Here is a 27,812-nt window from a genome sequence, read left to right on the forward strand (position 1 = left end):
GAACTTGTCTCCTTCCAGGGATTATTTTCAGTACTCCAACAAGAAGAGCCTCCTTTCTGCCTGCACTGAGTCAATGTGCTCCTGGGTTGGGTCAGAGGTCTTCTCTCCTGATTACAAGAAGTCTGATGTATAGAACTAGAACTTGCAATAAGATCAGCACAATTGTTATTTCAGAACAGACTGTGATGGTTTCAGTCATATTTGTGCTTTTGTGTTGCTTGCATCCTTCTGAAAACCTTTACCTGCATGACTGCCTTGGCTTTCCTGGCTTCTGTTGTGCTGCTTGAGACCCTGCTTGCCCCTTCTCGCTTTGTTTCCTCCATGCTGCCTAAATCCCAGGGCCAAATTAAAAGCAGCGTTTCCCTTTGTCTGAACAGTAAAGAGAAGCTGGGTGTCCTGAACGTGTTTGACAAAGATGACATGTCTTCTGCTCTGTTATTAACAACTTCACCTGGTTCAGCTGGCTTAATTAGCCTTAAATTAAACATGTATCTTGCAGTGTCTAGACTGCATCTGCCCAATGGAGATAGCAGGTGGCTGCGGGGCATCCCGAGTCTCAGTGGAAGTGGCCAAGAGCAAGAGGATGCTGTAGTGCTGGAGCACAGCTGAGGACCTCCTCAGCAAAGTTACGCTGGCCGGAGCTGCGCTGCCCGGCGAGCCAACGCGGCTGGGTCCCGGTGGCCCCCTCGGGTCCCGGTGGCCCCCTCGCTAGCACTGCTCTGCCCTGCGGCTTCACTTGTAAAATCGGGCCGATCGGAAAATGTCAACCGTGAACGAGCTGAACTTTCTGCTCTGCCCTGCGGCTGCGAGCCCTGTGGGGGTGGTTGGGGATTTTCATTTTCATTTTTAAATTTTCCTTTCTTCCTTCCTGCCTTTCCCTGAGTGGGAAACACGAAGCGAGCTCTCCCTCAGCAGCGAGGCGGTCGGGGAAGCCCCGGGCGGAGGAGAGGGGCAGCGGGCGGAGCGCGGATGCCCGCGGGGGCGGGAGCCCCAGGTGAGCGCGGCCCCCCCGGCCCCGCCAGCGGAGCGAGGGGCGGGCGGCTGCCGCCGGGGCCCCCCCGCCGCCGAGCGAGCGGTGCCAGCGCCTCGCCTCGGGCGGCGAGGGGCAGGTCCCCCGCCCCGCCATGGAGAGCGGGATGCCGCTGTCTGGCAGGCAGCGGGCGCTGATCCGGGAGAGCTGGCAGCGGGTGAGCGGCAGCCCCCTGCAGCACGGCCTCGTCCTCTTCACCAGGTGAGCGGGGCGGCGGGGACGGGGTGCGGCCACCGGCACCCCCGCCCCGGCCGCCGCCCGGACCCACCCGGGGGTGGGGGGGTGGACGGGCTCTGCTGCTTGCAGAGGAAGGCTTCCCTTGGCCCGGCGCTGGCCCCCGGCCCCCTCCGCCCGGCCTCCCTCCCCCCCCCCCCCCCTCCCCTCCCGGGGGCTGGCGGCCCGGAGGGAGCGGCGCGGGGTGCAGCCCCTCCGCCGTGGGGCGGCGGGGGGAGGCCGGCCGCTCCGCGCTGCTCCCCGGCCTTTCCCACCCTCCGCGGGTGAGAACTTTGTTGCGGGGAGGTGGGGGGAGAGGGGCGGCGGGCGGTTGTGTGCCTTTCTGCCCGCTGATCCCCCGCCTTGCCACCGCTACTTCTGCTGTCGGAAGCGCTGCGCGCCCGCCCAGCGCCGGGGGGTGCAGCGAAGGGGCCTCCCGGCGGCCCCCGACACGGCGCCCTGCAGCCCCGGGCAAAGACCCGGCCCCTGGGGAGGGATTCGGTCTCGGGAGAGAGGAAGCGGTGTGCCGGGGGGAACGGGTGAAACCCAACTCTTTGCCTCTACTAAGCGGATTAATATGTCCCGATTATGGGAAAAGAAAAAGGAAAAATCTGTGAAAAGTCGTTTAAAAAGGATGGTCGGAGAGTTGGTGACCAGCTTGCAGAGTGGGGAGTAGCAGGCTGGAGCCAAACCTTGCAGAGCAGGGCTGCAAGCAGCGACAGCGATGTTTGGGAGTTTTAGTGGAGGGGAGAGGGATGCAGTAGTTTAATGTGCAGGATGGGGAGAAGAGAAACTGTCTTGCCCGAATTCCTTGTGATCTCCATGGACAGCATCGGCCTGTTAGATCTGCCTGGGTGGCTGCTACTGAGACCCATGCGTGCCTGGCATACGCTGGCAGGGAGGACGAGGGGGGAAAAATGGGAGCTGGTGATGGAGTGGGAGAGTGGGGCATTAGCTGAGTTTGTACATGCCACCCACTCTCAGAAAATCGGAAAGCTGGCTGCTGGAGCTTGCAGACCTTCCCCAGATTTGGGAGCTTTGGGGCTCAAGGGGATCATGAAGTGGGAATGGGAAGAGCTGAGACAACAACCAAGACTTTGGGGAGAAGGGCCAGGCTGGGAGGAACTCCAGCGAGCTGGGACTGGTCCTCAGGTGCCTTAAACACATATCTGAGAGCTGGGGCTGTGGGCTAGGGAAATAGAGACTTTTTTGACTATAGGTAACCTGGATTGCCCCAAACTAAGACTTTTCAGAACTTCTGGGTCCTTTACAGGTGGGGAGGGATCAGTAGGTGGGAAAGGAGGCAGAGGGGGGGCTGCGGGTGTGCTGCTGATGGGGTTGGTCGTGGGGTGAGCAGGACTCGCAATAAAACTGAGGAAGTGAGAAGATGGGGGTTTCTCTCTTGCTGTTGCAGGTTGTTTGATTTGGACCCTGACCTGTTGCCCCTTTTCCAGTACAACTGCAAGCAGTTTGCCAGCCCTCAGGAGTGCCTCTCCGCCCCCGAGTTCCTGGATCACATCAGGAAGGTGAGAGAGGGGCTGTGGCATGGCTGGAGCGCAGCTGCGCTGGAGGAGGAAGCCCTGAGGCAATGGCTTGGGACTGTGGGGTGTCTGACTGGGGAATGCATGGGAAGTCTCCTCCTGAGATGGTAACGGCAGTGGGCTACTCATGCTAGCAGAAGGTGCTATTGCCAGGACAAAGTGCCCTACAACAGTGGGGAGGGATGAGGATGCGGGTTGTGGCGGGTAAGAAGCACCATCCTGATTTCCATGCCCTCATCTGAGAGTGGATTGCTTCTTGTGAAAGTTGGAAGCCCCCTTCTTCTGCCATGGAAGTGCCTCAGTGAGCTCACTTCTGTCCAGACGAGCACCGAAGCCCTCTGCTTGGCCACATGCTGACCAGGAGGTGGCACAGAGCTGGGCAGCGGGCCAGGCTCCCGCGGACCCACTACTGTGGAGAGGCTGTTGGTGCGTCTGCAGAGCCAGAAGGCCCACAGCATCTCTTGGATAGCCTCTGGGGGAGTGCTGCGATACACATTCGCCTCCCCCTGACATAGGGAGAGGAGCAATGCTGATGTGATCTGGAGGAGGTCATGCATGGACAGAATTACACCCGGTTCAGCAGAGACCCTTTGCTGGGCCCTGAAGAGTGGCCACGCCAGGGCAGAGCACAGCCTTGGCTTGCAGATACCTTCATAAACTGTCTGGCTCCATCTTTAAACCAGTTTGGTGCCTTGCTTGCCTGTCTTTATTCCTCATAAGAGGCTGTTTCAGGACTGTGCTCCTCTGATAGCTGCAAGCTTTTTGTTATTTTCCAGCCTCTGTTTATTGGCAAAGTTAAGTCCATTTTTACTTCTGCTATTACTGCCTTGAGCTGAAATAGCTCTTTGCTCTTGTTGGAGATAATTTCCCTGTTGAAATTATAGAGCACAATTCTACCACCTCTTGGCTTTGCTAAGGTAACCATGCCCTGGATTTAATCTCTTCTTCTAATTTGATGTGTCTGTTCCCTTCATCCCTCATTAACCCTTCTCTGTCCTGTTTCCATTTGACTCTTCATGCTCCTGGGAGACCACGGTCGTACGTGCTTTACCAGACCAGGTCTTTTGGCTGTACTATCCACCCCATCTCCTCAAAATACCTTGGCTGATCTTAGAATTGGAGTTGCCTTATTCACACTTGCACCATCTTGGCAACTTCTAGTTGGAAATAGCAACTTCCAGGGCTCCCCTGCAGTTGTCCTGGCGTCCTAAGAGCTGTAATGACTGCACCAGCGTTAGATGTTAGGCTGCAGCTGCTCTGCTGTAGGGCTGTTTACCCGCTCTGGGACAGGGAGGTCAGCAGTGCTGCTTGCTGTGGCACCTCTGGCAGCGTCCCATGGAAGGGTGTGGTGTGTGTTGCTGCCAGCAGGCCTCCCTGGTGTGACACACGGATCAAGCTCGGAGGGCATCTGCTGGGCTGGGAGGTGGTCAGGCTGAGACGGGTGAAGTAGAGGGGTCAGACTCTTTGTTCCTCTGGGAGGGCAGCAGAGCCTTGCTGTTAATGCCGTTCTGCCTCTGTGCTCCTGCAGGTGATGCTGGTGATCGATGCCGCTGTCAGCCACCTGGAGAACTTGTCCTGCCTGGAAGAGTATCTCTGCAACCTCGGCAAGAAGCACCAGGCAGTCGGTGTGAAGGTCGAGTCTTTCTCGGTGAGGCGTCCTCTCTTGTCCCGCTTCGGCTGTGTTTGTGCAGCCCTGCCTGCAGCTCTTGGCTGTCCCCATCCCTTTGCGCCCACCTGCTGGGTTCAGCTGGCTGGAGAGAAAGCTGGTGGCTCAGGGCAGCCCCTGAGCTGCTGACACCCGCGTAGTGACGTTGGCTCGATCAGGGAAACCCTTGAACTCCCCTCATTTTCTGCCCTCCCTCAGAAAGCCCAGGGGGAAAGGACAAAGGGGAGCAAGGCATTTCCCCTGTTTGAAGAGGACCATGGTTTGGGGCACTGCAGTCTCTCCTGCAACACAGGGCTGCAGGTTCAGCCTTCGGGCCCTGCGTCAAATGCTCTGGGCAAACCTCACCGCACCTCGGAAAGGGAGCATCCACCTCTCCTTGTGTCTGCACTGGGATGGGGTTGCTGCACCTCACCGCCTGCTTCCTCCATGGCAGTAAGAGAGGAGCATCCTCCATATTAAATCCTTGCTTACTCCTCTCTTGCCATCAAGCACAGACAGAAATGCTGGATTATGCAGCAGGGAAGGGCAGGTTGAAAGAAAGGTTTCTAACCAACACGCCTCCTTCCTGATACCGTTAGCTTTGGTCCTCTTCAGGGGGAGCAGGGTCCCCTTTGCTTGGGGTAGCGATCCCCACCAGCCTTGCGCTCAGTGTGCGTGTGCTCCTGGATGGGGTTGCTCGCAGCTCCGTGAGGAGCAGTGCCCTGTGGAGAGGCCTGAGAGGTGGCGAGGCAGGCCCTGAGCATCCAGCCTGGGGTCTGACCTACTCTCCTGGCATCAGGGCATGGCTCAGCTCTGCTGATCCACTAATATGCCAGGGGATGGGGCTGGCTACCCGCATCTGGGAGCCATGGAGGATGGATGTGTACCTCTCCCCTGGTGTGAGCCCTTGCTCCCTGCCTGCACTCCCTGCTCACCCAGGGTGTGGGGTGAGGGCCAGCATAGGGCAGGGGAAGGGGATGGCGTGGGCTGGCTCTGGGCCCCCTCTGAGCAGCCAGGGATGGGGTGGCCTGGCCCCGCTGGTGGAGGAGGAGCAGCTGCCGTGCAATGGGAGAAGTCCAAAAAGGTGGTGAAGCGAGAGAAGGGGCTGCATATCATCCCCCAGTTCTGAACTTGACACCTCCCTGTTTGGTTTGCAGACTGTTGGTGAGTCCTTGCTGTACATGCTGGAGAAATGCCTTGGCACTGCCTTCAGCCCAGATGTGCGGGAGGCTTGGAGCAAACTCTACGGTGCTGTGGTGAAAGCCATGCAACGTGGCTGGGAGACCCTCCCAGAAGGGGACTAGATCCTGCCAGCCATTCCCATCCCTGACCACGCAGCAGTCCTGGGCAGGGGGAGCGCTTACGCCACGCTCTCTGCCTCTCTCCACCTGTCTTTCTCTGTGCACCAGCCCATCGCCGTCTCCTCCAGTCACATGTACTTCGGGGCTCTCCCAGTGATTCCACCTTGCTTCGACATGACCACATCTCTGCCTGTGCTAAAGGGCTGGCAGGGTACATCTCTGCAGTGAAGCCTAGGAGGGCCACAGAGCAGGTATGCCACCCTGCCCCATGTTCCTTTGGGCTAGCTGGAGCACCAACACCTGTGTACCTACTCTAGTTTTTAGCTGGCTTGTCTTCCCTCCTCTTGCTACCCACCGTAGTTAGATGACGGCTAGCATAGGCCTCTCGGGCTTATTTGCCCGAGATCCTATTTGCCGTGCCTAAGACCTGCCAGGTCTGGCACTGCTCGCTCCTCCTGCGCTGCTGTGCCCGGTTCAGCTGTGGCAATGGCAGATTTGGCTCCCTCAAGGGGCAGGGGCAGCGGCAGCAGAGGTGGGAGCTGGCCATGCTGTGCAGCCATCCTCCCCAAACCTTGCGAGGAGCTTTTCTCCCTCTCCCTTCACCAACACATCACTACTGGGTGGTAATCCTGGTGCTCTCTTCTGCCTTGCCTCTCCCCTGGATGGGATCCATGGCTTTTCCTTGTGTCAGGTTGGCCACAACTCCATGTGTTTCCTAGGGATGTTGCAAGCAGTGGGGTCACGTTAATCCCAAAGTGAGGCTGCTTTTAGCAGGTCTGGGCTGCCAGCGGAAAGGCTTTGTGTTGGTTTGGCCAGTTGATTTAACCTCAGAGCCAGCTGAAATGCAGCAGCAGCAGTGGCTCTTTATTGCTTTGTGTTAAGTAGAATAAAGTAAATACAAGGAAAAGATGTCTTAAAATAAAAATGAAGGTTGCAATCATGTCATGGCAACAGCTTCCAGAAATCATTCTGGCTCTTGGCCAGAGGAAGCATAGCTGGAATTTCTCTGCTGATGCTGTCAGGACCTGGAGCGCTTCCCAGCTGCACACAGTGCCCATCTGCAGAGCTCCTCACCCTTTAGTAATCCCTCCCAGCCATACTTGAGACACAGCCGCTTCGGAGCAGAGTGAGGCACCCAGTTAGGTGTGTGCAGCAGTACTGTGTTAGGACAGGAGCGAGAAGACAGCATCTGCCGGAAGAAATCCCAGGAAGTGGCTGACGCAGCACCTGGGGGCTCTGGAAGGAGCTGAACTTGAGCACTCTGAAGAAGAGTTCATCTTTATGGGGAGGGAAGTCACTGTGGGACAGGCAGAACCATGTTTCCAGCCACCGCTAGCCCCAGGGCAAGGACATGGAGCAAGTATTCAGTTACAGGCAGTGCCCTTTTTTGTTGCTCCTTCAGGGCAGGGGGAGCAGGGCGTTGAGGGCTGAGATGGTCCTGTTCTAGAGACGCGTTCCTCCTATACTCAGACATCCTCCACTCTGGGGCAGGAGAGGGCTGCCCGCTCCTTGCAGCCGCATGCCATGGAAAGGATGATGGAGTGCCCTGTGAGATGGGGCTCTGCTTCCCTGCCACCAGGACTGGTGGTGGCCATGGGCTTCCAGCAAGGAGCCCTCCAGCTGTGTTTGGGAGGGGAGCTAAGATGTTGTGGAACAGGCAGTGAACATCCCCATGTAGGATGCTCGCTGTCCTCCCTGCGGTACCAGGCTCTGTTCCTGTAGTCCTGCAGCATGGTGTTGTGCATCCTGGCCCATGGCTCTCTCCATCAGCTGGGTCAAGTGAGGTCCTTCCCATTCTTGTGCCAGGCAGTGAGGGATGGAGGAGCCGGGGCTGGGGGAGGCGCTAGCTGTGATGGCATGGTATGGGGCAGGAGGGCTTGGGAATGGGGACGTCCTCTTTGCAACCCTGTTCTGGGGCATCAGCCTTCAGCATCACAGGGGGGACCTTCTAGCTCTGTGTGACAAGTAGGCAGCTGTGTGATGGGTGGGGTGTGGGTGTAACTGCCCCAAACCATCCCCGCTCCCTCTAGCTTTCCCAGCTCCTTGACTTCTCCTCTTCTGTACCATGTTTTGTGTAACAACTCCCAAGAGAACTGAACTAGTCTGTGTGCCTCTTATACCCAGCTGTACTGTTTAATAAAGAACAACGGTAAGTCTCGGCCCTTTTTGCTGCTTTTTGTTTATTTTAATATAAAAGGCCCAAGCAAGCCAAAAAAAAAGGATGCCAAAGGGGGTGTACTGGTTTCTTGTTGGCTCTAGCTTTGGAGATATTGGTCACTAGGAGCACTTGTGTGCTCCAGCTTGACTGACGTGAGAAGGCATCCAGCACCAAATGTCTGTTGGGAGTTATTGTGCACTGTAATTGAATGGGTGAGCAGCAGAGGGGCTAGCAAAGGCGCCCTCCTGCTGATTGCTCATTACCCTTCAAATTTAACTGTCTCTAATGGAATTAGAATTTTAAGCAATCAGCCTAAAAAACCCTTTTCTGTTGTTCAGCTGCTGATTTTGTTCTTTGAGATAGCATCAGTTCACCCGCTGCTGGTCACCTGCTGCTGGTCACCCACTGCTGGTCACCCACTGCTGGTTGCCCACAGTGGCAGGGCGCAGCCTCGCAGCGAAGTCCGGCCAGGCACCGTGCAGCATCCACCCTGCCAGCTGGACTGCAGAGCCGCCCCAGCAGCCCTGCCCCAGGGGCTGGTGGGGATGCAGGAGGTCCTGTCTCCCTCAGGGCATGTTCTAGCTTTGACATGGTGGGTTTCCAGCCCTGGGAGAGGATGGTCCCTAGAGCAGGGAAGCCAGCTCAGGGTCTGTAATAGCATCTCCTGGGGGGCTGGAAATCCCAGCCCTGCCACAGGAGAGCACGGTGAGCATTCTGAGAAAGCTGTGCTGCTCTGCCTTGGGCATTGTTTAGGATGGGGCTCGGTCTGCAGGGCAACGTGCGACGGGCTGCAAAGAGTGAGTAGCAGAGACCTGAACGCAAAGAAATCCTCCCTGTGGTTCATTGCTGAAATAAGTTTTCCAGCTCTTCCTGGCCTGGAGCACAGCTGCCAGCCTCAGGGCTGGCGGTGGGAGCCCAACCCCAGTGCTGCGGGGAACGGCCAGCGCGGCACCCCCCAGCAACACCCCCCATCTTCGACTCCCTGCACCAGTGTGGAGGTTTGCCATGGCTCCCACAAACTGCCTCTTTGCTTTGGCGGCTGCTGCCCAGCGGGGATGCTCCTGGCACTGCCCGCCACTGGCTGGTGCAGTGGGAGATGCTGTGTAATTGCTCAACCCTGGCTGAGAGGGACTTTTTTTATGCACAGGCTGTAATCAGGAGAGCGGGTTTCTGAGGGCCAGAATGGTGGAGGCACAGCATGATGGGGCTTACACAGCCTCGTTAGGCTGTGACGAGCTTCCCCGGTGTGAGGGCCGGGAGAGCCGCAAGCCAGGGGGGCAATTACAGCCCTCGCTCACAGCCAGGTGCTCCTGCCTCAGCTCCCTGGCGCCAGCAAGGCCCTGCATTTAGCCCCATTAACTGCTAATTACGAACTGTGGGGGGGCCTCTGTGGGGGTGTGTGATGAGGGGGGTGGGTTTTTAAATTTTCCATTTTTTTCACCCAAGGGAAGCCCTCCCCATGCCCCCTGCCCATGCTGTAAGCCAGGCTGGCTGGGCAGGGCTCACCCCAGGGGAGCCGTGGAGGGGCGGGCAGGAGGCACCTGCTGAAACCAGAGGTAAATCATTGAAGTAGGAATTTGGGTATGAAGAGTGTGTTTTGGGAGGGAGGAGGGGAGCAGAAAAGTGCTATCTGCTCAAAGCCTAAAGAAATGGTCCCAAAATGGTGTTCACCCCCTTCCCCGGGACTTGGTGGTGGGCAGTTCAGCTCTGGGAACATCTGCTTCATCCCCAGATGGGATGGGTCCCCACTTTCCTTGCTGTGGTCCCAGAGGAGCTCCAGGCCACTCTCCTGCTCCCTCCAGGCAGTGTGTGTCCCTTTGGTGGTGTCCTGATCCAGCCCTGCCTGTGGGGCGAGCACTGGCAGAGGACAGGCAGGCGAGGCACGTGCCTGTCCCAGGGCTGCACCCCATCCCCAATGTTGGGAATGATGTCAAGGGCTGTGCCAGCCTTTCCAAGGGGACACGGTGGCGTGCTCCCCTGCTCCTGTGTCTTTGCTGCTTCTTCCCACTTGCTGGGGTTTGCTTTTGTGGGGACTGTGGTAGGCAAGGTGCCTGGAAGTGTGGCATGTCTGAGTGATCTCCTCGCCACTGAAGCCTCTGCAGGACATCCCCAGGAAGGGTCAAAAGCAGCCCGCAGGTGGGGTAAGGGGCTGGGGTACTTTTGCAGGCTCCAGCAGTGATGGTCCCCTGTCTCCTGGTGCCAGGCAGAACGCACCGGGGTGATGATGCCAGGCAGCGGCTGGGTGAAGTCATTTTATTCAAGGCACGGTCATAGCAATAAATCACGAGAAGGTACAGACCTCTGGCACATTCCTACAGCAGGGCAGCCAAGGGCAATCGGACCAGCAGCCCGAGCTCCCGAGGACGCGGTGCCGCTCACAGGCACTTGCTTCCACCCGGAGAGAGGCCACCAGCCTTCTCCCCCTCCTCTGGCCAGGGCTGCCCCCGGAGCAGGCAGCAAGGGCAGCGGCTGAGCTCAAGGCTCCCCTGAGGCAACCGCTCAGTGGCTAGCGTGCTGCAGCCATCACCCCGGCATGCAGAAACATGGGTGGGACAGGGGCCACGGGGCTGCCACCTGGCTGAGCTGAGACCCACCAGCCTGACGGGGATGTCCCAGGGCCCACTTCAGTCCAACAGAGACCCACAGCTCATTCCTGGGCTGCCTTTTAAAACCCCCCAGCCTAGGACTGGCACACCATGCCCCCGCCTCCCAGCGGCACCAGTAATGCTGAGCAGTGCCATGGCCGAGCGTCTGCCTTCGCACAGCAGCAATCCCCATGCCGGCAGCCCCAGTGCTGGCAGAGCTGCGTCGTCGTGCCTTCCCTCCCTGCACAGCCCTGGAATGGTGGCTAGAATTGCTCTGAAGCCAGCAGAAAAATCAGGAACAGGAAAATCAGCCCTGAGGCTAAAGCGGGGCTGAGCGAGGAGCCAGCATACCCAGGCGGGCCAGCCTGGTGGGAGAGGGGCCTGAGCAGGGTGAGGATCTGCCCTCATCCCCAGGGGCCTCCACAGCTGCTGCAGATGAGCTGGAAAACCCCAGGGATGCTGCTCGGGCAGGAGCCGATGCATGTACACCGACCACAGCAGGACTCATACTTGAGAGGCAGTGCAGCTGCTGGGAGAGCATCCCACGGCTGTGGCTTGTGGGTGGGGGCAGGACGCAGTGGACCAGGACCCAGAGGCTGGATCCTGCCAACCTCCCCCCCCCCGTTTCTGTTGCAACAGGATGGAGTCATGCAGGGTGCCATGGCCAGCCCCAGGGAGAGCACGAGCACGAGGAGGACGCTGCCGGTGGAGCGGGATGATGAGGAGCTGCCCTCACAGCCGTTAAACACATTCGTCCCTTGACCTTCTGCTCTTCCCAGAGGACTCAAGGGCACAGGCATGGTGCAGCAGCGACAGAGGGGTGGGGTGGGAGGGTGGGGAAGAGCTGGGCTTGCATTTTAATGCCTGCCTTGGGGCAGGGCCGCTGGTGCTCAGGCAGACATGGGAGCAGCCCCAGGCACTCACCTCGTCCACCAAAGCACACACATCTCAGCAGTCCCTGCTTTAATGGGCAAAGCCTTGGGGGCAGCAGCGGGGGCGGGCAGGAGCCTGCATGGCTGGCACCAGGGGAGGCAGCGGGATGGCTGCCACCAGCAGTGGGTGGGCAGGATGGGAAGCAAGGGTTAGGGGTGGCTGTCCCCTGCCACTGAGGACCCACGGGACAGCAGGGTGGCGGGCACATTCATCTGAGCTGTCTGGGCTGCTTCCCCCTCACGGAGGGGCCAGGGGCTCCCTCCTTCCCCTAAAAGCATGGCCTCTCAGTGGGACTCTTCCCCACACCGCTGCACCCCCTCTTCCCCACGATGGGCTGGAAGAGGCAGGTGGGGATGAGGGGGCATGGAGATGGCTGAGTCAGTCCAGGCAGCGGGAGGGACCGGCAGAGCCTCCCACCACCTCCCATGCAATGGGGTCTCCCCCTCACATTAGTCCTGTCGTCCCCTCGCCCCGTTAGCGAGGTGGCCCCCACCAATGCTGGGAAGGGTCCTTCCTGCCCCCCGGCATGTCCTCCGCTCTCGGCATGGCTGGTCCTCGCCTCGGTGGCGGGGATGCTCACTGGTAGCGGGCCTGGCTCTCCATCATGGGGCCGCTCCTGTACTCGCCCTCCACTGTCTCCAGCTCTGTCTCGAAGCTCTGCAGTCCCCCATCCTCCCCGTCCTCTGCTGGCTCCAGGTGGTTGCCCATGGTGCCATAGGACTGGTGTGCCGGGGAGGCTGCTGGCGTCAGGCTCAGCTCAGGCTCCTGCAGGACGGTGGCCACAAAGAGCTGCCCCGGGGGGGCAGTGGGTGGTCAGGGCCCAGGGGAGGAGTGGGGTGGCTGCAGCGGGGCTGGGGAGGGGTACTCACATTGGAGTTGGGGGTGGAGGAAACGCTGCTCCGCTCCACATCGTTGAAGGCGCTCTCAGACTGGTCGGACATCTGGGGAGAGAGGCCGGAAGGGAACGATGGTTTGGGGGTCCCCAGCCGAAGCTGGGGGGCAGCAGGTGCCGCTTCAGACTCCCCACAGCAAATGCACCCCAGAGAGGAAAGGAGAGGACACAGTGGGGCGATGGAACAGGATGGGCAGCTGCCTGTGCTCACCTGGTAGCTGGAGGGTTTCCGCGGCTGCAGTTTCTTCAGGCAGAGGCCAAAGAAGGAGAAGACAATGCAGGAGAGCAGGACCACAAAGGTGAAGAGGGTGACAGGGCGGGTGGGACCTAGAGCACAGAGACACTGGGGCAGCACATGAGCCTCCAAGGACCTGCTGCATGTCCAGCTGAGCCTCAGGCTGGCACCTGCTTTGGGTCTTACAAGCTCTCATCCCCCTTCCCAAAACACTAGCTGACGCCCCCTCATCTGCCAGGTCTTCATCACACTTTCCCCCTTCCCATCCCCCTTCCCACCCTCCATGCCATGCCTAATTCAGGGGTGACACTAGTGGCTCGTTCCCCCAAGCATCATATGTGACCCTCAGCAGGGGGCAGGGCGCATTCCCAAGCTTTTCCTACCGAGGCGCAGGACGGAGAAGAAGAGCAGCCAGAACATGCAGAGGATGGGGGCCACCACAACCTGGCTGATGGCGGCGACGTGGAGGCGCTGGTTCAGCTTGGTGGGGATGTAGACATAGTAAATGTTGTACCGGTCAACCATGTGCTTGAGCAGCATGTAGAGCAACCCTGGCAGGAGGAGAGGGGCCATTTGGGGGGAGGACAAAGGGGAGAGCCAGGTTGGAGGGACAAAAGGGCAGGCCCAGGGGACAATGCCCAAGGGTGCTCTCCTGTACCATGCAGGAAGCTTGTGCTCCCACGGCGCTGCGGGTGGCTGGGACAGGCTGTTCTTGGCGTGGCTGGGGGCAGTGGGACTGTGCGCATGGGATCATACTCACCAAAAGGGACAATGATGGGGCAAGTGATGCTGTAGGTCATGACGACAGAGAAGATGCAGCAGGTCCAGGCGTACTCCAGTCCAAACTGGAACTGGTAGGCTTGGCTCTATGACACAACCAACAGCATCATTACTGCCTCTGCTGCTGCAAAGGCTACACTTGCCTTTGCACCCTGGCCCACACAATTGCCTCCCCTCGTCACCCCCCCATGAGGCCTGAAGAAGCCCCCACAAGCCTCCCCATAGGACTGGGACAGCCTGAGTTTCCAACAAGTGTGTCCCTGCCGTGCTGGGGGTCGCATAGGCTCAGAGGTGACCACAGCCACGTACCCGCTTGACATGGAGCCGCTCAGGCTCAGACTTGGCGAAGCAGAGGCGGGCAGTGTAGACGAGGAGGCCCGGGATGCGCAGCAGCTCCATGGCTGTCCCAATCAGGCTGGAGGTGACCACGTAGTTGACGAAGAAAGCACCGTTGTCTGGGAGGAAAACGCACCTGCCCCAGGGATGCAAAGGGTGAGAGGATGCTCGGGCAGGTGGCCGGGAGAGCTGCCAGGGACTGGCGTTGGGTGCTCCCGTTCGCCTTGGAGGTTCGGGAGCTCCCTGCTACTCACTGGAACTTGATATCGGCCTCGTCCAGAAAGTGGGTGTCGAAGAGCCAGCGGAAAAAAAGGTCCAGGCTGGAAGGGGGAGAAGAGGAGCAGCTCAGAAAGAGGGGGAGCCACAAAGCAACGTGGGGGCACCCAGCGAGAGTGTGCTTTCCCCTGCCCCAGGTGGGTGAGACCCTCTGGACCCTCCACGGCCAGAGCAGCCCCTTCTGCCACATGGGACCAACGCAGTGTGGCTGCTCGCCTCCCAGTCAGGATTGCTGTATCTGGGGCTACACAGATACCTGACCTGGTCCTTTCAGGGTCTGCTGAAGGGCTGACCCCAAGCAGGGAACCACCAGCACCCTTGGGTCAGCCGTGGCAGCCTGGCAAGCTGCTCCACTCCCCTCCTCCTCTACAGGGAAGCTTTCTGTCTGTGACCACCTGGGAGCAGCTCGGCGCGGCTAAAGAGCGAGTGTTTTCCTCCCCAGAGACAGCCGTGTTTCAGTGGCGGTGGGCCCTTAGCCCTTTGGGACTGGCTTGTGGGAGGTGAGGGGCCTGGGTGCGATCCTGGCTGCTGGAGAGCAGGGAGAGCAGCGCGGCAGGGTGGTCTGTACCTGCTCAGCCCCAGCGAGGGCAGGATGATGACCATGAACACCAGGAAGAAGAAGCACTTGTGCATGGTGAGCTGATTTTCACTTGACCTGCGGAGAGGAGAGGCAAGAGAATGTTGCCCTTTTCTGAGGCGGTGGGGGAGAGGCTGGGCTGGGTCTTGCTCTTCACCAAGGAGCGACTCCCAGCCCCAGGACGCCACGTGTGTTTGATCTGTGCATCTACTGGGGCCTTGCAAAGACTCTCCTATGACAGGGGGAGTCACCATGAGGAATCTGCTGTAGTGAAAGCTCTTGTCTTCCCAGCCTCTCACCTCCTTCATCCCTGCCCTCTCCTACCATCCCTGCTGGTGTAGACACCCAATAAGAGGCAGCTGGGTGTCTACAACAGGTTCAGAAGCCCCCGTTTCCCCCGGGAGAAGGAAGGAAGGTGGTGACAAAGCTCCTGCAAGGACTCTGTTGGGGCTGGTGGAGGGTCAAGACATTGTAGGAGCTGGGCAGAGCTTCCTCTGCTAGGAGACTTTGAGCATCCTGAACCCGCACCTCCACCTTGGAGGGCTGGGAGCACAGCTGGGATGTGCTGCCCAAGTCAGGGCCATGGCCCTGCTGCTGCCAGTCTACCATCACACCATCCCTTTCACAACCTTCTTCAGACCCATCTTAAAAACAGCTCCACCTGCCTTTGTCAGCAGACTGGAAGCATTCGGGACTATGGCAAGGAAATGGCTTCTTCAGGCATGGACTTGGGGCTCTTTCCATGGAGGGCAACACCCCGGGGCTCTGTGGGGGTCTGCCGCTCCACTTTGCTTCCCGTGGGAAGCGTGGCAGCCAGCCCTGTTACCTCGTCCAGTGCGACTCGAAGAACGCCGAGTAGTAGACGAGGAAGGGCAGGAAGACAGAGAAGGCCCAGAGCAGCAGCGTGGGGAAGAACTGGGTGATGATGGGGTTCTGCAGGAGGAGAGATACCAGACACTCCCTTAGGAGCCTGCTGGAGCTCAGCCATGCTGGATGCAGCTCCCTGAGCCTCCTGGCACAGGGTGGCATGTGTAACGGGTGGGCTGGGGCATCCCCTCTCTGAGCAAGGGCATTTGTTTCAGGAGGTAAGAGCTTGAGGCCAGCCAAAGGCACCACGGGCACGCTCTGAGCCCCAGCACTCGCCCAACAGCTCACAGGTCAATGAGCAGGAAGGAGATGTGCTGCTGGCAGCTCCTGGAGCTCTTCCCACCCCTCTCCTCTTGCATGGACCCAAACCTGCCCTCCCCCACGGACACCAGCACCTAAGCTCAGGTTTGCACAGGTGCCCCAGGGTTCTACCCCTGGAAACACATCAAGAAGGGGATGGATGGCAAGCATGGGCATGACCACTCCTTGCCCCTCATCAACGCTCCCAGTGATGGCTCGTCTTCTTGGGCCAGTGTGGAGCCAGTGCCCTCCCCCTGTCAGAGAGAAGCCTGGAAATGGAAACCCTTTGGGAAAGCTGGCACAGGGCCCCAGGGACTACCTTGAGGCTCTCCACAGGCTGTGTGACGTTGAACATGTCCATGGTGTTGACGATGATGGCTGGCGTGGTGAGGAAGAAGAGGAGGACGAAGAGGCAGATATTAAGGAGGATGAATCTCACCCACCAAGATGTGCCACGGACTGATAAATTCTCCCTGTGAGAGGAAAGCACGACTCGGACATGGTGTGGAGGAAAAGCCACATGTCCTGGGTCTCCTAGCCTGGCTCCCTGAAGCTCTGCCTCCCACTGACCACCCTGGCAGCCCCTGCTCTGAGTTCATCCTCTCCCCCGCTCCCTGTGCTGCTGCACTGACACCTGCAGAGCCCCCAGGACCAGAGTACGACTGCAGTGGGGGGTCCGTGCCACCAGGAGGCTTTGGAGTCAGGCTGCAGACATCAGAGCCTGGCAATCACCCCAAACCTCGCCTGGCCAAGCCCTGCCACCCATGAGATGATCACCCCAGTCAGCCCTGGTGACTCCTGCTATGGCCACAGGAGGGACCATCAGCCCCTGCCATCCTGAGAAGTCACCCTACAGGAATAGATGCAGGTTCCCTACAGCTATAATAAACATGGGTATGGGCACCCTGTAACTATGGGTATGGGCTCCCTATAGCTACAGGTACAGGTTCCCCCAGCTGCTCGCCCTCCCTCCCTCTCCCCTCTTGGAAGTTCACCAGATGATATCGCTGGGTGCAGGGGCGTAGCGAACGCCCCAGTGGTGTGACTTGACCACGGTGGTGACAGAGGACTGCTGGGGGTGCTTGCGGCAGCGGATGTGGCTGTAGTCCTTCAAAATCCTGCAGGAGGAGGGAGCCAGGGGTTGGGTGTGGACCGAGGGCTCAGGACCCCCCCACACTTCTCATGAGATCCTTCCTGTAGCCCCAACAGAGCGGCCATCTCTGCAGGTGGCAGAGGCACAGCAGAGACAGACCCATCGCCTGGCTTTGGCTGGAGGAGCCAGCAAGGTGCCCCAGCGGTGGTGGCCACCAGGCTGGGGAACATGCCTGTGCTGGCACATCCAAGGGGCACTCACACAGCTGTCATCCGCTCGTCCTGGAAGGTGACAAAGGCCATGTCGAGCCGCTTGAGCGTGATGCGGTTGCGCTCGGCATTGAACTCATCCGTGAGCTTCTCCTCCAGCTCCCCATAGTACTGCTCGGCGTCCACCTGCGGGAACAGCCGGGGCTCTGCCATGCTTGCCGGGCTGCAGCACGGGCGAGCTGCCATGCTCTGCCCTGCCCACAGTGGGGATGTGCTGCCTGCAGCCCTGCCTGCACCCACCTACCTGCTCAAAGCCACAGAAGCGGCAGCAGAAGATGCGGGCACAGGGGTGGGTTTTGATCATGATCTTCCCCTCTTTCTGCGCCTTGGTGGTGAAGTAAAGCCGCCCCTTCATTGCCTTGCGCCTACCGGGAAGCCGATGGGGATGAAGGTCATTCAGGGAGCAGCAGACAGACATGCAGACTGGGTCCCTCAACATGCTGGGCAGGAGCAGTACATCCACCCAGAGACGCAACAGGGACCTGCACACACTCACCTCTCCGCATCCAGCTTCATCAGCTTGCGCACGTCAAAGCAGAACTGGACATTGGTGACAGTGCAGCTGGGATAAGCCTCACTGCGGGCACAGGGACACGGTGGCACCAGGAGCTGGGGGACGGGGACAGCCCCTGCCACCTGCCTGCCAGCTGCCCTGGCGAGGCTGCGGCACACCACTACTCACTGGAAATGCTTGATGATAAGGGAAGGGTCTGTGATCTCCTTTGGGATGTGGGTAACCATCAGTGTCCGGGCGACCTGCGGGGGGAAGAAGGGGCAGAGGGGTGGGTGGGGGTCCACAGGCTGTTTCGCTGCCACCCTGCTCACCCAGCTGCCAGGATGGCAGAGGCAAGCCGGGGCACCGACTGCTGCCCTGGAGGCTGGTCAGCACAGACCTCCTCAACGCCCACCCCCAGACCCCAGGGCACAGCCAGAAGCTGTCACCTCCCAGACAGACAGACAGAGCAGAGCTTCAGTCTCAAGAGACAAGGCAGCAGGAGAGACAGATTTGCCTCCAGGCTGCTAGGCTTTCTCCAGAAGCTGGAGAAAACCAGCCTTAGCTTTCTCTGCCTGCCCAGTCCCAGGCTGTTCTAAAGCTCTTCCTACCTACTGGGACCATCCTTTCTGCAAAGCACAAAGTTGTCCCTTAGTGCTGAACAAGGCAGGGCTGGAGGAAGGGATGGTTGCTCACCTTCTCGTTCTCTCTGTATTCAAGGTGGATGGAGTGGTGAGCCATGCAGAGGATGGTGAGGATGAAATAGATGAGGGCGAAGATGCTGTGCAGCCACAGGAGACGGTCCCTGGAAGAGGGGAAGAGGGGATCAGCAAGAGCTGCAGCGGGCGCGTGGCACACAGACCAGCCTAGCGCTCAGCACCTCACCCACAGCCACCCCCACAACCCAGCAGGACCTCCCCAAGCCGGCTGCCAGACCCCCACCCCAGGGCCGAGAGGGGCAGCGTCCAGGGTGTTGGCCAAGACACTGCAGAAATGAGGCCACCCAGAACCCCCAAGAGCACCTCTACCAGCAGCGGGGTGCAGCGAGCAGTGCCAGCAGGCTGCCCTCCACAATGGTGTTCGTGCACAGTGCAGACAGACACAGGGGCTACCGCAAGCAGCATGTTGCTCACGTGGACCCGTCCCCATTCTGCGACTGTGGCAAGCACCGTGCCTGGGCACTCCCAGCAGTGCCCACCACAGCAGCAGTGCCCGCAGCCGCCCCGGACACGGGAGCCACGTACTGTGTTGGGATGTTGGCGATGGTTGTCCGGCCAAAGTGGGTGGGACTGTGTCCTGCAGGGGAAGAGAAGCAGGAGGTTACGGGAACCCAGTGCAGTGTGTGTGTCCATGCTTGCAGGGTTAGTAGCTCTGGTCTTAGCTCCCTCCTTTTCCATCTCCCAGGTCCCCGCCAAGCCCCCGCCGCCCTGAAGCTCCCTGCCTCTTGCGTTCCTCTGTTCCACAGCTGACGGTGGGCTCCGGCTCACAGAGGGGTCCTTCTGCCCTCTGTCCCCAGGGCACGGTGCTTGGCCCAAGGATGGGGAAGCTTGTGCCATGCTCCTGCTCAGGAGCATGGCATCCGCAACCGGGGAAGCACCTACCCAGGAGGTCCCCCGAGAAGTTGACAGGCAGGATGACAGCCACAGAGAGCACACAGACCAGCATCAGCAGGACCAGGAGGTGCCGCTGGAAGGAGAGGTAGGTGGTGGCGTCGATCCCACACTTGCTCTGAATCTCCTCGTCCCTGGGGGAGAGGCGGGTGGGGGTGAGCGCTGGTGGTGCCTCCCCACCACCTCCCACCCCGGGGACACTGGCTGCTCCGGCCTCACACAACCCATGCCAACTCATGGCATCCTGCCTGTGGCACGTGGGATTTGGGCACAGAGGGAATGGGGGATGCAAGGAGCCCTCAGGCTGCCATCCCACTACAGGACCAGCTCCTACCAGAAGAGGTTGCAGCCCATTCCTTTGGGACAGGAACCAGGGGCCAGGAGAAAACACAGAGGTGAGCCCTCTGCTCTCTCTCCCAGGGGAATGTTTTAGGAGGGCTCTCCTCAGCCACAGGTCCCAGCAGCTCTGGGTGATGTGTGACCACCTATGGGCACCGGCTGCCCAGGGGCGGGCAGCGGTAGGGCATGGCTGCGATGCCAAGGACACATACTTACTTCATCTGGTAGATAGAAATGAGCCAGGAGCAGAATCCCTGGAAGGGAAGAAGAGTCAGGATGAGCCGGGGGCGACCACTCCCACCTCCTTGGTGAGGAGCTGGGACACAGCACGCACTGGGGATGTGTGTGGAGATGGTGCAGTGCCTGGGGCCAGGGGGCTGAGCAAATGCAGGCAGCACCCAGGGAAGCTCGGTGATGCTCAGCCCAGTGGCTTGTCTGCAGCGGTGGCCAAAGGCAGCTGCCTCGGGAGGAGCAGGAAACACAGTGCATGTCTGTAACACAGGCTCCTGGCTCCCAGCATCTCCTTCCTCTGTGCCTTCCCTGACAGCCCCTAACATGCAATGCACTTTTTTGACCACTGCCGAGCACTGAGCTGGCACTGCCACAGAGCGATACATGACAACACCAAGATCTTGTGTAATAGCTCATTCCCTGTCACTGCATATGCAATGTTAGAGTTTTTCTCCCCTATGCATTATGTTACATTTTACCAACGCTGGAGTTCGCGCAAGGGCAATGAGGCTGGTAAAGGGTCTAGAGCACAAGTCTTATGAGGAGCGGCTGAGGGAACTGGGGTTGTTCAGTGTGGAAAAGAGGAGGCTCAGGGGAGACCTTATCGCTCTCTACAACTATCTGAAAGGAGGTCATAGTGAGGTGGAGGTCAGTCTCTTCTCCCAAGTAACAAGCAACAGGATGAGAGGAAATGGCCTCAAGTTGTGCCAGGGGACGTTTAGGTTGGATATTAGGAAAAATTAGGGAAGTGGTTGAGTCCCCATCCCTGGACGTATTTAAAAGACGTGTAGATGTGGTGCTTAGGGACATGGTGGACTTGGCAGTGCTAGGTTAACGGTTGGACTTGATGATCTTAAAGGTCTTTTCCAACCTAAATGATTCTATGATTCTAAGTTCAAGGTCCCTCTGCAGTCTTCCCTGTCATGGCTGTACCGAATAACACGGCCATTGGGCCCCTCCTCTTCGACTCCTTTCCAGAGATTTTATGCTGACCTTGGATGGGAGGGACCCCAGGCAGTCCCCTGTGGGATTGCCTTACCCTGCACCATGACAGCTAGCAGCTTCTTCCTCCTCTCCATTCCCCAGCTTCACCCAAGCCAGGACCTTCCCCCCTACCCCACAGCTTAGCTTCGTCTGATCAACCGCAGTGGGAGGCTTTGGAGGTGCAGGCCTCCCTGAGTGCCCGACAGCTCCTTAGTACAGCCGGGCTGACTCCCCTCCTACGCCCTGCTCTGGGTTCTGGAGAACCATGTCTGGGAGGTTGTCTCTGCAGACCCCAAGCTCCCTGGGCTGTAATTTCTTGGGTTTTCCAGAAACCGTCCTGAAAAAACAGCATTTATCAGCCGATTCCCAGCTCTCCAGGATGCCCACGTGCAGTAGAGAGGTCGCACGCTGCAGTCAATAGCTTGGCTATTCATCTCGGGGTGCATGAGAAGTCCCACACCTGCTCCTGGGAATTTGTGATAGTAATGGGTATTTGTCAGGCTGCTTTTATTGCAACCTCATCCTCCAAGCCTGCTGTTGGAGGATGCTCTGGTGCTTCCCTGCAGAGAAGGGGTCCTGGACAGGAATTTGGTCGAGCTCCTCCTCACTGGACACCGGCAACAAAACCATTTAGCAATCCTGCCACAGTCTCGCCTTCTCCAGCAAGCATTTTCTATCTTCACACCTATCAGCCCTACAAACCCTCTGGCAGGTTTCCTGTTCCTGATACATGAAGAAAAATCCAGTACTTGCTTTTAGGCTCTCTACAAATTTCTCCTCAAACTCCTCTTTCCCCCTGCCCTTAGTGTATTTTACATCTAACTTGGCAGAGTTTAGATTTTCCCCATTTGGGAACAGCTTGACTTTTAAAAGGATGTCTTCTTACATCTAATAATCTCCCTTAATCTGCTCTTTAGCCGTGTCGGCATTCCCTGTGGTCTTTCTCACTTATTTTTTGATGAGCAATATATATTTGCCCAGAGCATCCAGTACTGAGCCTTTAAACTGGCCTCCTGCCACCTGCAAGGATTTTGCTTCTTTACCTTTCCTGCCTAGGTTTTTTTTAAGAAGTTCTGTCATTTTTTCATAGTCACACTAGTGACTGATTTTTGAGCTTTTGTTGCCAAAAAAGAGAAAGAAACAGACAGAAAAACATATCGGTCCATGCTCATTTCCAGCAAAACCTGGTTTGTGCCTGGTGTGGTAAAGAGAAACAAAAGATGGCTTTAAAGCCCCACAGCCCACCATGCCGGCAGAGCTGGAGGTGTGATCCAGGGGACTCTGTCCTGCCAGGGCCAGAAAGGTCCCGGCAGGCACACAGAGCAAGGCACTGGGCATGCATCCGACTAGGTCCCCGCAGCCAGCAGGGACGGCCACGCAGCCGGCGGACACTTGCCCTGGTGGGAGCATCCCATCCAAGCTGCCATTCAAGGTAGATGCCTCAAACCAAGCCAGGACAAAGAAACACCCCAGCTTTCCCAGGAATATCCTGCTGCTAAAGGGTATTAAGCAGGAAACCCCACACTGGAGGATTTAATTTCTCCCATTTAACTTCTGACCTGGGTTTCCCATGAGAAGCCTGGGCTCCCGCTGCCACAGCCGCCAGCACTCACCACGTCCTTGTTGTCGATGTCCAGGGGGCTGCTCTCCGACGGGGACTTCTCCTTCTCGCTCTGCTCTCCATAGAAAAGCGACGTCAAACTTTGCAGTGAGGGGAGGAGCGGAGGGGTGAGGCAGGAGAGAAGCAGCAGACGGGAGAGGATGAGCACCCTTGGAGAAGCTTCCCCTAGGAGAGCAGCCCGGGAAATGCCTCCCCACTCCCCGCATTCTGCAGTGGGGCTGGACCAGTGACTACCGCTGGGCTTGGAGCAGGGGCTGCACTCGCTGCCTCTGCACCAGTGAGTCCCCGTGGCTTCTCTGTGGCCCTGGCCCATGGCAGGGTGGCTGGTGGAGAATTGGCCTTAGCTCCAGGATGAGAGACTGCTGAACTGGATTTTTATATTCCACTGGTTTAAGCCTTCAAATGGCTTTACAGTAAAAGGAATGTAATCAGTGCTTGAATTTTAAGTCTTGATTGCCCTTTTGATCTCCCTGGTGAAGGGAAACATTGCCTCTCCATTGCCAGACTCAGCTCCAGAGCCCAAGCCCAAGAGGAGCTGGAGAGGGGAGAAGGCAGGAGAGAGGCTTTTACAACATTTCCTCCCGGGAGCTGCCCAGCCTTGCAGAGACCCCTCCTGTGTGCACCGCCTGCACAAAGAAAGATGCTCTGCTGCCTGGGGTGAACCATGCTCTGGCAGCCAGACAGCTGTGGGCAGCACAGCCCACCTGGAAATCTGGCCTGGGCTCTGCTTTTACCAGGATGCTGGTATTTTGGGGGGGATTCTGCACCTAGCCTAAAGGATGGGCCAGGCAAGCTGCCCTGCTGACATGAGGAACAGTGTTACTGCTGCATGTCTCCCTCTGCTTTCAGAGGCAGGGGGAGCGGCAGGGGGAGAGGCAGCATCTCAGTCCCCACCCAAAAGCAGCTCTTGGGCCTCTGTCCTTCCCAGGACGGTCCCCTCCCTGGCACCGAGAGCACCATCACCAGATGGTGACTGCAAGAGGGAATCAAAGCTGGCTTGGGTTTTCCCTCTTCCTGCAGCAGCCAGTGCCTGTGCCTCCATGGGCAAGGGCAGCCAGGCCATTCCTAGTGGAAAGGAGGGATAGGAACACCTGCTGAGCTTCTCCATGGGCCACCCCGCAGCGCCAGCCCTCCTGCCAGCCCTTTTGGAGAGGCTGGAGCCATCACCCACGGTGGCCTCGCGTCCTGCTCACCTATCATTGTCCATCAGCAGCGCCAGGCGCCCGTAGTCCCAAGCCGCTTTCCGAAGGCAGGAGAAGACCAGGAGGAGAAGCTGGAAGAAGAGGGAAGAGGAGAGGTGAAGGGTTTTGCTTCAGGGTCAAACCCCATGGGGTCTCCCCACATCCCTCCTTTCTGTTTTCCCACTCATGAGCCCAAGGTCATGCAAAACTGGCATCAAGCCAAACTGCTCCTGCTCCATGACCTCACCACTGCTGCCCAAGTGCCACCTGCTGCCCACCATGATGTGGTTCCCTGCACTCACACCCATTCCCCCAAACAGCTGGGCACACCGGCATGCACACTGCACACACGTGTGGCTATCAGCACACCCATTACACACACACTCATGCTCACAGCCCGTCTCTGACACCCCAGGCAGGAGCTGCAGTGCCCATGGACATGGCATCCTCCTGGCCTGCTCACCAGCCAGAGGATGAAGTTGATGGCGAGCACAGTGGGCACACCGCCGAACGGCAGCCCTTCCAGGACGGTGCTGCGGGAGCGGGCGCTGAAGCATTGCTCCTCCGTGCTGTTCACCAGGGCATCCAGGAAGCCGAGCACATCCAGCGAGGTGGGGCCGGCACCATCAGGCGCTGGCTCCACCGAGTACATGCTCTCCATTGGTGCCGTTGTGGGGCCTCACCCTGCAACACAGGGGCAGGAGTGCGGATGGAGAAATCTTTGCTTGAAAAGGGGCCGTGGCTCTTCCAGGTCCTACAGCGAGGTCTGAGGAGCTCACTAAGGGCAGGGAGGGGAGAGGACTGGCTGGTGACCTTGGAGCTTCGCCAGTCCCAGTCTCTCCCAGAGAGGGGCTGTGGGACGCAGGGAAGGGGGTGTTGCTGAAGAAATCTCACAGCTACCTCATACCCTTTCCCCACCCCATTAAACCCCGTGGTATTTGGTTGTCTTTGTCATACCCGAGACAGGTCTCTCACCACCTCTGCCCCTCAGTCCTGGAAGCTGGGTTGAGTCATGGCCACCTAGTGCAGTCAACAGGCAGGAACAAGGAGCCGAAGCATTTGCTTGAGTTTCTGAGAATAAGAGCAACGATGATGTTAACAACTGGGCTGCTGGGGCTGTGCTTGCTTCGTTCTCTGCAGCCAGATATCTACTGAGTGTGGAACATCTCCCAGCCGTCCCTTCTCCTCTAGCTTCACGGTCTGTGTGACTCAGGAGTCATGAGACCTCCCTTCCATCTTTCCACCAGAGCAGGATTGCTCCTTCCAAGATATCTTGAAGTCTTCAGAAGAATCAGCTTCTCAAAATCCTAAATGCCAAGGTTCCCCCATTTCCCCAGCAGCTGATACCACAGGCTACAGCCCTCATTGGGCCATTAATGGCCAAGACTGTGGAATGTTTCCAAAACCTTTCTTATCGCCATGCTTTAAGTAGGAGAGGATCCTCTCCAAACCTGCAGTGCCTGGGATCCCTGGGAACAAGCACCCTACAGCAGCCAGCATGAACCAGCATGGCCGTCACTCACGAGGATGCCACAGACCTGCATGCCAGGACAGTGCTGCATGGCCATTGCACTCATTAGAACTACAGGAGGAGAAGGAACCAGCAGAGTAAATGCTAACAAGCACGGGGTGGAGACAACAGGGCCAGAGTCTCTCCTCCTCGCATTCCTGCCATGTCTCCGTGCCTTGGAGCCCCTGCCAGCACCTTCAGCCAGCCTGTAGAGGGCCTGGAGAGCTGCATGGCCTTCACAGGAGGACAGCTCTGCCTATGGTGAGACCAACCACGTCGCGGGGTGAGAGGCACCCTGGGACAGCAGGAGGGTCTTCAGCATGTTCTCAGGACAGTCCCTTAACAGGTCATTGAGGAGTTTTCAAAATGGCAACCAGGTTGCATCCCTAATGTCTCTTCCGAAAAGGCCCCGAGGTAGGATGTCTAGTACTTTTTAGGTAGATAAATCCTGAGGGCTGAAGACCTTGCTTAGGGGAAGACTGAGGTTACTGGGGTGGAGGGGAACAGATGGAGAAGGAAACTTTGTCTTTGGAGGCCTTGAGCAACCAAATGTAACTTTGAAGTTGGCCCGGTCCTGAGCAGGTGCTTTTATCAGCTGACCTCCAAGGGGTCCCTTCCAACCTCAGTTACTCTACATCCCTATTCTCAGGGACTTGTGCTCCTGACAAGAACATTTTCTGGCCCACCTGAAGTTTGTAAGGAGTTACATTAGTGCCTTGCCCCACAGACATGTTGAGCATAGTATATTGTGACCTGTGCAAAGGCCATGTGAAACCTCATCATGCCCGTTAACATGTACTCCTGTGAGATTTGTATTCAAGCCGTTGGGCATTCATTCATCTCCTTCCTTTTAACCTATATTCCAGCAACAACTGGGACCCTGCTGCAGCCCCTGCAGTCACCCAGCCACAGCTGATCCCTGCTGCAGGATGCTCACAGCCCACGTGGACAGGACGGAGGAAAAGGAGCAGGAGCCATGGTCTGATTAAGCAACGGAGGAGGATGCAAACAAAGACAGCCAGCACCTCCAGGGACCTGGAGATGCAAAGTGTTTATGGTGGCTTTTTTTCCCATCAAGACCAAAGAGCACCAATTCTGCTTCAGCACCAAAGGAAACCTGATTCAGAGGTCCTTGGGGAACATAGAGAGAGCACGCACAAAATGCCTCGGCTTAGAAAGGGGATCTTCCTGAGCTCTACACGGATTTGCTTTTGTTGGGAAACATTTACTTCTGCTGTGTCAGTGTGACAGATGGGAGACTACAGCAGCACGTGTTTTTATGTGCACTGCTGTAGCCTCAGCCTCTCTCTTTTAGACTGTGCAGCTTCCTGCTTGAGGAGATTAGTCCTGTCCTAAAGCTCCTGAGGAGTCCAGACACCCCCACTCCGTGGCTGAGCAGAGCGGGTAGGATGCGGGTGCTGGGGCAGGAGCTGACACAGATTGCACGCCTGAGACACTGACTCTCTTTTACCTCCTCATCTGGGGAAAGGAAAGACTGAGGAAGAGGGAAGCTTTCAAACACAGAGTTGACAAAAAAAAAAAAAATAAAAGGCTCCAACAGCCTGACAAATGCAGTCAGGTGGACACCAGGGATTCCCAAGAGATTCTCAACACAAGCTCTCGAGACAGCTGAAGAGCTTAAGAACCAGTCTTGGTGCCTGCAGTTTCCAAATTAAACAGAGAGAGATGGTGACTTGCTATTTTCTTCACTTCTGAAGCCTAAATTCCAGCCCAAAGAAAAATCTCCACTGGAAGTCAAAGAGTGACTGGGATGCTTGGACCAAGGCTATGAGCCCAGCAGAGCCTGAGGCTCACCCCACTCCAGGGTTAGGCTGGCACCTGGCTACCAGCATAGATGCTTTGAAGGGATGTCAGAAGCCAGTGAACTACAGGCCTCAAGATCCTCAGGACATGCATACCCATGGCAGTCCCTCTTACTGTGCATATGGTGCAGTGTCACCTGGGGCATGGGCTTCAGTGTCTGCTACAGATCTGCCCATGCTGCCTACAGCATCTTCAGTTCTCCTTGGAGGTCCCTAGCCATATATATATATATATTGATCTGGCCAGTCCATGGTGTCTGGAGACATCATAGCCCAAGCTGGGACAGCTGACCATTAGTGTGACTCCCAAAAGAACTGCCAGGTCACCTGAGATATGCTGATAGTGCTCCAAAAGGCATCCTAGTAGACTTGGGGCTGAAGTACCATCCCTGCAGCCAGGTGTGAAGTGAGGGATGGGCTGGCAAAGCCTCCCTGTAGTGCCCTCAGTCATGGCCTGCCTCCCAGCCAGGGTTGGAATTCCCTTACTTTGAGGCCCAGCATGGCCCCATTGGGATAACAACCCCTGGAGAGGGAACTCCAACAAGGGGAGACCTGTGGGAAATGAGTGGGCCACGGTGACAAGTGGCAGCCATTTGCCCCAGCCCGCCTGCCTCCCGCTCGCTGTCAGGTGGCTGTGAAACCACCGGGGCCACCGAGGCCTCCGGCCGGGGTCAGCCCCTTCCTACGGAGATGCTCTCAATCTGTTCTCCCCATGTGCACACCTCCCTCCCTCCCCTCCTCCTGTAAGCAGCAGAGCCATCGCCATCTGGCATTTTCAGCTGCTAAATAATTCACTGCCTTTTTGTTAACAAGGAGAGTGTGTCTCTGACTGAGGGAGCTGTTGGACCTTCAGCAAATAAACAAGGAGATTCTTATCAACCTCCAAGTCCCTTCTCTGCCACCACCACTCCACTACCCAGCCGTAAGATCCTGCAGCTTGTTTCTAGGCACCGTGTTCACACTCGTAGGAGGAACACCCTGCCGCAGGA

General features: G+C 58.0%; 2 protein-coding genes across 2 annotated transcripts; one reads left to right on the top strand and one right to left on the bottom strand.

The window, feature by feature from the left end:
* The first annotated feature begins 1,047 nt into the window (after window positions 1–1,047).
* NGB (neuroglobin) lies at window positions 1,048–7,499 on the top strand. Its single transcript, XM_082318105.1, has 4 exons — window positions 1,048–1,231; window positions 2,658–2,769; window positions 4,313–4,432; window positions 5,587–7,499. The coding sequence occupies exons 1-4, from the start codon at window positions 1,125–1,127 to the stop codon at window positions 5,731–5,733; spliced, it is 486 nt and encodes a 161-aa protein (XP_082174231.1). The 5' UTR covers window positions 1,048–1,124; the 3' UTR covers window positions 5,734–7,499.
* A 4,483-nt stretch (window positions 7,500–11,982) lies between these two features.
* TMEM63C (transmembrane protein 63C) lies at window positions 11,983–24,151 on the bottom strand (the record flags this gene model as incomplete). Its single annotated transcript, XM_082317259.1, has 22 exons — window positions 11,983–12,195; window positions 12,276–12,347; window positions 12,510–12,625; window positions 12,917–13,084; window positions 13,294–13,399; window positions 13,623–13,785; window positions 13,904–13,969; window positions 14,494–14,580; window positions 15,329–15,435; window positions 15,989–16,142; window positions 16,665–16,787; window positions 17,024–17,157; window positions 17,276–17,396; window positions 17,528–17,608; window positions 17,714–17,787; window positions 18,221–18,329; window positions 18,769–18,820; window positions 19,126–19,268; window positions 19,690–19,727; window positions 22,302–22,389; window positions 23,503–23,582; window positions 23,954–24,151. The coding sequence occupies 22 exons, from the start codon at window positions 24,149–24,151 to the stop codon at window positions 11,983–11,985; spliced, it is 2,493 nt and encodes an 830-aa protein (XP_082173385.1).
* Between the last annotated feature and the right edge of the window lie 3,661 nt (window positions 24,152–27,812).

Source organism: Platalea leucorodia (genome assembly GCF_965183815.1).
Source record: "Platalea leucorodia genome assembly, chromosome: 7".
Lineage (NCBI taxonomy): Eukaryota > Metazoa > Chordata > Aves > Pelecaniformes > Threskiornithidae > Platalea > Platalea leucorodia.

Excerpts from the sequence above, each read along its gene's own strand:
- NGB (XM_082318105.1), top strand. The coding sequence starts at position 1,125 with ATGGAGAGCGGGATGCCGCTGTCTGGCAGGCAGCGGGCGCTGATCCGG. Across the intron at positions 1,232-2,657 it reads GGCCTCGTCCTCTTCACCAG|GTTGTTTGATTTGGACCCTG; the intron begins GTGAGCGGGGCG and ends TTGCTGTTGCAG. Across the intron at positions 4,433-5,586 it reads TGAAGGTCGAGTCTTTCTCG|ACTGTTGGTGAGTCCTTGCT; the intron begins GTGAGGCGTCCT and ends TTTGGTTTGCAG.